This window comes from Oncorhynchus gorbuscha, linkage group LG13 (assembly GCF_021184085.1).
Source record: "Oncorhynchus gorbuscha isolate QuinsamMale2020 ecotype Even-year linkage group LG13, OgorEven_v1.0, whole genome shotgun sequence".
NCBI lineage: Eukaryota > Metazoa > Chordata > Actinopteri > Salmoniformes > Salmonidae > Oncorhynchus > Oncorhynchus gorbuscha.
The window spans coordinates 54,745,408-54,754,545 of NC_060185.1; the positions used below are offsets into that span (position 1 = coordinate 54,745,408).

Genomic DNA, 9,138 nt, shown 5'->3' on the forward strand with positions numbered 1-9,138 from the left:
CATTTCATAAATGGGAGACATTAAAGATGTGAAAAAACATGGAGCCCTGAAACTGAAGCCCTTTTTGAGGATTGGCCACTAGTGTCAGTGTGAGTGTTTGAGGGTGATTGTATTTGAGTGTTACATCAGCCAGTACAAGATGTAATCTATGCATAAATTAATAAAGGGTAATCTATGCATAAATTAATATAAATCAATCGAGTCTTTGCTTTGGTTATACAAACATTTTTGTATCAAATAACTGACACACTGAAATAAAATTATTTTCTCTTTATTTCTCTTTATTTCATAAATTAGACAGGTACATCATAATCATAATTGTCATCAGGCACAGCTAACTGCTGATTGGCTACATTAGTCAGATGAAGGTTGGCGGTGGGATGTGATTGGCAGCATCGTGTCATAAGGTGTTCAGGCTTTTCTTCCCTTAGCAAGAAGTGAAGCCCTTCCAGTAGAAGTTCTTGCAGCCAGCTTTGCGCTCACGGGGGGGAAGGTTGTCCACTGAGCGCTCCAGGTCCTCTTTGGCCTCAGCCGTGGACCCCTCACTTTTCTGGGCCTCCACCTCAGGCAAGGACAGTTCGGATAGAATGTCCTCCATCACTCGCTTACTCCACTCCTACATGCAGGAAAAAAACAGACACACATATTTTGGGAGAATATAAACACACACATACACACACCAGCAGAAGCCCATATCAACAAAAGCAAACAGAAACCTACACATCATACACTCACACACAAGCGACTGCGTGTGCATGCACATACACACACAGACACACACAAACGTGATCACCACCACATTAAGGCAGTGTTAATTTCCATGTCTCATTATGTTCCCGATTCCAACCTGAGTTAAGCACGCGTATATGGAACTTAATTACATTTTTTATGCACTTTTCTCTCTAGGAGTATTCTGACCTTAAATTTAAGCATGAGAATAGCATGCTAGTCACCTACTATTCATTCGGAGTGGAGAGCTAAGAAATGAAAGTGTGGCGGAGGTGTGTCTACAGATAAGATAGAGCGAACCTGCCGGTTCCAAGTGGAAAAAGCATCTTCTTACTTTCCGATAGAAATAACAGTATTCTCCATGCACTATAATTTATATATAGATAAGAGGTATTGATAAGAGCAAGGTAAATTAATAATCGGTCTGGCGAAGGGATTGTAAATACACATAGCAATTGTTTTAGATGATTGTTCCTTATGATCCCAGGGGACGAATGTGAAACCAGCCATATGGAAGAAAAATGTAAATCATATCAACATGACATGTATTGTGGCCTGTCATGCCAAATAGTGTCCCCCTCCTACGTCACAATGGAATTCGATGAGTTCTAGCTTCTGTTGCTAGTGCTGTTGCTAGAATTTGCAACATTCTGACCGGATCACTTAATGAACCAAAGCATCCGTTGCTATGCTGGTTGTTTGGCTCTATTTTACCTCATAGGAGGTTGCAGGCAGTTCTAGTTCTATTTCACCACATAAATGCTCTCTCAGTCCACGCAAAATTATTACCTCAGAATTGCTCTCCAAGGACGGTGTTTTTGATGGTGACAACCTGCTGACTACCTGAGAACCCTTTCTTTACCATTAATTTGTCTTAATTTATTCCTATTTAACAATATGTACTTATATAAGCTGTTTTTATAGATTGTCGTTGCTAGCTAACTTACTGTATTTATACACCCCACCCTGCCTAGTCAGCTAGCCAGACAGTTTTATTTAGCTAACATTAGCTAGCTACTGTAACTGTTATAGCAGCTTTCTGTTTGTATGTAGCTTGCACTTCAATGGCATCCCTCGAGGACATTTTATTTTATCTTTCCAACCAGGTGAAGTACTATGAAGACACCACTGATCTCGACAAGAGGCGCAACATTCAGAGAAATTCACAATTCAGGTTAACGTTAAGCAGTTAACTTCAATTAGATAACTGTACAAATTTAGCTATGTACAACCATTTTCCATCTAACGTTAGCTAGTTGCTAGCTATACATTTAGGTCAGTGGATGCTGCTGAGGGGTGGAAGGCTCATGATAATGTCTGGAATGGAGTAGATGAAATGTTATCAAACATGTGGTTGACACCATTCAATTGACTCCATTCCAGCCCATATTATGAGCCATCCTCCCCTCAGCAGCCTCCAGTTATATGTCTGTCATATTGAGGTGTCTAGCTATAAGTTAAACCTGATCAATCAAATGGACAGGTGTAAACGAGGTGTCTTCGATAGACAGAAACAGGGGGGTCTGTCTATCGAAGACATTGTATATACAATTATTGCAAATACTGTATAGTCTTTCAAATTTTTGATTGACTTAGTGTTGTTGTTTGTCCATTGCTATTTTTGTATAATGTACTTTCAGATCACTGAAACCCCACCTGATGTGGTGGAAGTTGTCAAACCAGATCAGAACGCCTTCGAGTACTACCTTCAGGCACGGACTGAGAAGGATGTGGAGGTTTTTGACCTGGTAAAATTGCCTGTTGTTCATTTATTTTATAACACTGCGCTAATCCATCAAATTGTCTCACACTAAAGTGTAGCCTGTGTGTTTGCTTCTTTACGTCTCTGTCTCCTACCCTTTTCCGTTAATGTCTGGGTATCTGCCCAACACCCAGACGTTTATCTTGGCCAGGTGGCAATTGTAAATGAGAACTTGTTCGCAACTGGCCTACCTCATTAAATAAAGGTAATTTTAAAAATGAAATCTGCTAAAAAAAAGTTATCTTGCTCTATCATAATGGACACATAATATGTGAGATGCACAGATGAACTAAAAACACTAGCACTGCATACACTCGGATAGAATGAGAGCAGCAGAGAGCAGCAGTGCCTGGACATTTCAAGTTCCCTTCTGAGACTGTCTGCCTGTTGACAGGCAGAATTCCACACACTTGAATTCAGTATTTTAGTCTATGATTGCCATGTGAGTGCACAAAAAAATCTGTGAAAATAAATGAATGACACAACTTTACCAAAAAAGATCCAAGTTTATGTATTAAAATCTTAAATATTGCCAGAATGGTTTTCACGACTGTTTCACAATGTGTTAATTATTGTAACTTGTAAGGTATCCTTTGATGGTATTTATTTGTTCCACATTATTCATTGTTGCATCCTATGACCTACAACAGATACATATACGAGCTATGCGAGATATATATTTTATAAATCATAATAGAGGACTACTGAAATTATATTATTTCAGTGTAGATAAGGGAAGGGCAGGTTAAAATAAAACATGACAGTCAGACAAGCCAGTGTATGAATCAAACAGATTTGCATATGAATTGATATGAAATTAGCTGACTTCCTGATCTGTAAGGTAAGTAACTTTAATGTGTCAAGTAGATTACACATTTTCTTTGGCATTTCTGAAACGTAGCAATGTTTAAGACATGGACTTCATGTTGTAGTGTTAACAAGGTACCCAAAAGTAGTTAGAATTAATGTTTTCATTTGATTAGCTTAACAACTTGTTTAAACAGCAAAATTTGTTGCTGAAATCAGCCTTGTTTGCACAGTAATGATGAAAATAACATAATTTAGGCTGTAATGATCTCCAAAATTCTAATCATTGGGTCATCACACCGTTGATATAGCAACGGATGCTAATAGTTGATCGAATCCCATTGTGACGTAGAGTGGGACACTGACTGGGGGACATTATTTGGCATGACAGGCCCCTTTAAAACAGTGAAATAGGCTATAAATAGCTATGCCGTTATTCCGAATTTGAATTGTGTGCCCTCGTAATTTGCATGGATGAAATTAGGACACCAGAGGCTTCTGCAGGGCTGAATCTCCCGAGTTTATGTATGTGCTTCAGAGTGTTTTAATTATAGCCCATGCCCGGGTTTTTATTAAATTTTTTTACAATTTGTATCATATAATATATTAGCCACTATCAGGAGCCACCATCATTTAAGACTGTCACTTTATTGTTAGTTTATTTTTATTCGTAGTTTATATTTTTGCATCATTCCATTCCGTTTACCTTTCTTCCCTATGTTACATCCGTGTAAGTTGTTCCTGAGGGTCGCTAGCATTAGTGGATCATATTAGGCTAACGCTGTTCAACAATTTGGGATGTAGCCTATTTGAACCATTATGAAACTCAGACCACATGTAGCGGGTTAAACCTGGAGCCTGGCACACGTTTCTCGACGACTGGACCGTTGTCATACAGTCCCATGATTAGTGAGAATAAGCTAAGCAGGATTGGTCCTGGTCAGTCCCTGGATGGGAGACCAGATGCTGCTGGAAGTGGTGTTGGAGGGCCAGTAGGAGGCACTCTTTCCTCTGGTCTAAAAAATATCCCAATGCCTCAGGGCAGTGACACTGGCCTGTGTAGGATGCCGTTTTTCGGATGGGACATTAAACGGGTGTCATGACTCTCTGAGGTCATAAATGCTCTCCAAATCAGATAGGAGGAGAATATTTGTTTTCTATCAACATATAATTGAGAGTTGTACAAAAACACACAGCAGCATGCAAATATTCTTTCATGTTTGGTACAAAACATTTGGTTTGTAAAATTAGAAACTTTACAGATGAGGTGCTGCGATATGCACTGTCAGAGTGAGCTGTGCATGACTAACTAGTGAGTCATTTGTATGAGAAAGTGTCACTCAGACCGACGTGATTGTCGGTCATAGGAGGGAATGATGGAAATCTCCTTCTTGAGAAATATCGGTGTCTATTGGAGTTCACACCCTTATTACATGTAACAACTGAAATTTCACAGTCAGATTCCTCCATGCACATCTGAATCTATGGCAGAAAGATGTGTATATGACACAGAATGAAATAAGATACACAAACTCCCCACTGGACAAACCACTTCATTTCAACTTGGATAATTGGAGAATGTTTGGTTGAGACGGGGACCAATGATATTACAATCAAGTAGGTTACTTTGCCTTGTTTTACCTGAGCATAATCCCAAAACTAACGATTTATTATTATCCAGTCCTACTCTAGTTTATGATTTTGTTGTCATGGAGGACTGATTGGGCTCATTGGTTTGAGTTGCGCTCATGGAATGGCATGCTTTGAGCACTACTGAAAAGTGCTATTTACATGTGAAAAATGAATGCCATATGTTGCATTTGCTATAGGCCTACTGTTAACCTTTTTGCTGGTGACACTTGTATATATTGATAACATGCAGCTGTTTAAAGGGCAAATCCACAGATGTAACAATAGAAAAATGGTCAAAATGTCTGTTTTGGTAAAAAGCTGAGGGATGGGCCTGTTGAAATGTAACCACTTTCAGATTAAAAGACAGAGCTATGGATGCAAGGACTGACCATCCATGATATCAAAATTATTGTTTTAACCATGTTATGAGGCTATACAGTGTTTGTTTACATTTACAATGTTTAAAAACATTGGAGAAAAACAAACTTATATTTTGGGTTGAATTAAGCTCATGAGGCATTTATAAGTTATATTCTTCAAGAATCAATGTATATATATATATATATATATAAAACAAGCGTTTATTCAAGTTGGATAATCTTTGGCTGACTTAGCTTGGACTATAGCCTACAAAAGCCTATGCCTGCTCTTTTCCTGCGATCCATCAAACGCATTTGGTGTGTCATCATAATGGTCTCTGAATTGTGGAACAAACTTAAACTTGCACCTTTTTCCAATGCTGATTTAAAGGTCATTAAGAAAACAGAGAAGTGTCCCAATTGTTTTTAGCAAACATCCTTTCTGAATTTAAAAGTAATCCTCGAAGTAATCATCTAGTTTTTCAAAAGTATCTGTAATCTGATTACAATATTTCTGCTGGTAATTTAACGGATTACAGTTACCGGTATTTTTGTTACCGTTTTTTTGTAATCCCTTAAATGTAAAGGATTACATTAAAAGCTATAATCACCCACTCAAAAATAATAAACATTTGTTGAATTTACAATTTTCAACCATCTAAAAGCACAACCAAATTCCAATGGAAAAACAATGTCTGGTTTTTGGTTTAGTTGTCACCTAAATCCCCGTGTTTTCAACCATTTAAAAGCACAGCATAGTTAAAATGGTAATAGAATGTCAGAAATGTTGTTCATTCATATATCAGATGAATGTGTTATCACTGCTTCATCTAATAGCAGAACCAAATTTCCTGGATTGCAGTTGAGATTACATTAAAATTACATGGTGCAAGTAAGTGATAAATGCCATTTGAGATTCTGCGCAGATTATTACAGCACTTCTTACAGCCAAATCTCCACAGAACTGCGAAGACATATGCATGCTATCTTGAACATGCATGCTTTATATGATTACATAGACATTTATAGCTGCAGTAACCTCCAAATGTGGCCATGGATGTGTTGCTCATTTTAAGGTTAAATATCACATTCGTTTGTAAAATAACCTTAGCTTTAGGCTATCCACTGCATTACAAAAGTAATACTGAATTGTGTTCTGTTGACAATGCAACAAAATACAATTTAAAGGAGATCTGAGCCACTGGCTTAATCACATTCTTTAAATTGGAGACGTGAATCCAACATATAATTTGTTAAATTGTCAACAAGTTAAGAGGCTATTTACTGTATTTCAAAAGTGATATTGAGTTATGTTATGGGGCAACAGGTAGCCTAGTGGTTAGAGTGTGGGCCAGTAACCGAAAGATTGCTGGATCGAAACCCTGATCTGACAAGGAAGAAATCTGTCGTTCTGCCCCTGAACAAGGCAGTTAACCCACTGTTCCCTGGTAGGCCATCATTGTAAATTGGGAAATTTGTTCTTAAACCAACTTGCCTAGTTAAATATATATATATATATATATTTTTTCAAATGTTTGGTTGTCAACCCAACCAAATATCAACATTTGAAGGAGTTTATATTCTGCTTTGATAGTTCCATCTATGCCACTGCTTTCTTTCTAGCTTTCTACCAATTAATAATTGATACGTTAGATTCACGTCTCCATCTCGACCAAAAAGTTAAAGAATATGACTAAATCAAATCAAACTATAATGCACTTTAAATCAAGTTTGATTTGATTTACTCCTATTCTTTAATGTTGATATGCATGGCACATATGGAACTATCCAAGCAGAAGATTCATCTCCCTCTAATGTTGATATTTGGTTGCACTGACAACAAAACACAACTCATTGTCACTAAATATTATTACATTTGAAATCAACCAGAGCTTAAAACCGTAGGCCCATATATTGTCTATATTAAGTTGAATTCTAGGTTGAATTTAACAATAGCTGTTGATGCCTTTGCAAATATAGGCCTAAATAGCGTCCTTGATGATATATGAGTGATAAAGTACGGTCACATTTAATTTGCTCTGTTAAAACTATCTTTGGGATGACTTTGGTAGCAACAGTGAATCTATTTCATTTTTCTTTGGAGATCTACATTTACATTTAAGATCTCTCAAGAATCCCTCTCATGATAGCATATTGGTAATAATGTGACAAATATCATGGCTATGCAGGACTGGGCTTGGTTAAAACCCTTGAATGGGAGACCAAAATGTAGCTGTAGATAAATCAATTCTCCAGTAAGGATGTGTTGCCCAGCCTATTGTTTTTTTCCCTGATAGTGGATATAACATTGAAGATATTACATTGTTTTAAAGGTCCAAATTCAACATATTTTATTCAAGGATTGTCTATGTTGAAATTTGGTTACCATGATGACATAATCCTGTGGTTGAAATGTCACCCTCAAAACAACAGTTTATGTTGACTTTTCTCCAATCCAATGTATTTTCCATACAGAGTCCACATCACAAGACGTTGACAAATTACGTTGAAACAACGTTGATTCAACTAGTTTATGCAAAGTAGGTCCTTACTCGAAAGTGACTGTCTGTGTTGACTATGTCCACCAACGATGACCGTAACCAAAATGTTCCAAATCGTATATTCAACTAAAAAAATAGAGAAAACACTTATGGGATGGGATTACTGTATAGAATAACAGTATATGACTAAAACAGCTCTGATACTGTATACAACTATCAGGCCCAGTTGCATGTTTTGGCTTGACAACTGAAAATATTCATTTTAGTCCAGGAGTAATCAAATCTGAGTTACTGCTGGTCTTCAACCTGATAATGAATTGCATCCACCTGGTGTCCCAGGTCTAAATCACGCTTTGATTAGAGGGGAATAATGAAAATCAACAGTGGAACTGGCTTCGAAGTCCAGATTAGAATTTACCTGCAGTGGTCACTGCTGTTACTAATGTTGCCTAATTAAATAGGTACACGAGACCTGTCAGCTGTAGTGAGTCTATGCCCTAGTATGTGTATTGTATGTGTGTGAGTATGTGATAACCTGACCACAGACTGTTTAACTGAATTCCATTGTGGTTTGGTGTGTAAGTCTGTTTCACTGAAGCGAAGGGCACTGTGCTGTATGTGAGTCACAGTGTGGACTATGCTGTACCTGTTTTACTAACGACACATTATATTCTCATAGTGTCAATAGTGGTGTTCCGGAATCGTTGTGAGAGATGTACTCTACTGTATTCATGTTCTCGTGTCATGACACGAACAGTGCATGCTATCTGTGTGACCATGTCATTGGCTTCTCACCTGTGTGCAGCATAGAGGTACTCGTAGAATTGTAATTGAATAGTGTAATAATATGAGAGCAATAATTTAACTGCCCTATTCTTTCCTATATGGACCTCTTCCTTCTTCTGAACCACCCTTTTGTTTGGTATGTGTATGCCATAGGAGGCAGCTGAGGGGAGGACAGCTCATAATAATGGCTGGAATGGAGTAATGCCATTGCAGACATTGCTATGAGCCTGTTCTACCCAATTAAGGTGTCACCAGCTGCCTGTGGTGTGTGCCAGTGTCAAATGCTGCTTACCTGTGTGGCAATGCTAGCAGCACGGGCCCTCTGAAGGAGTCGGCGGCTACGGAGGTCCAGGTCGGGCTGCGAGGCGGCTCCTTGGCTGCAAATGGCCAGGGCCAGACTCAGCAGGGCCAGGGCACAGTGGATTTGGGAGACCTTCATGTCCAACAGAGCTGGGTTGGGTTTGCAGGGACGAGACACGGTGAAACTAGCTGAACTAAGCTGGACCGGGGTGTGCTGGATCTAGATCAGTTGATATGGAGCAGGCCTGGTTCTGTTGATGAG

General features: G+C 38.4%; 1 protein-coding gene across 1 annotated transcript; it reads right to left on the reverse strand.

Annotated features, from left to right (window-relative positions):
• Positions 1-255: 255 nt before the first annotated feature.
• Positions 256-9,138, reverse strand: LOC123994065 (somatostatin-2-like). The gene is made up of 2 exons (XM_046296552.1): positions 8,869-9,138; positions 256-616 (listed from the first exon to the last, which is right to left on the reverse strand). The coding sequence occupies exons 1-2, from the start codon at positions 9,013-9,015 to the stop codon at positions 428-430; spliced, it is 336 nt and encodes a 111-aa protein (XP_046152508.1). The 5' UTR covers positions 9,016-9,138; the 3' UTR covers positions 256-427.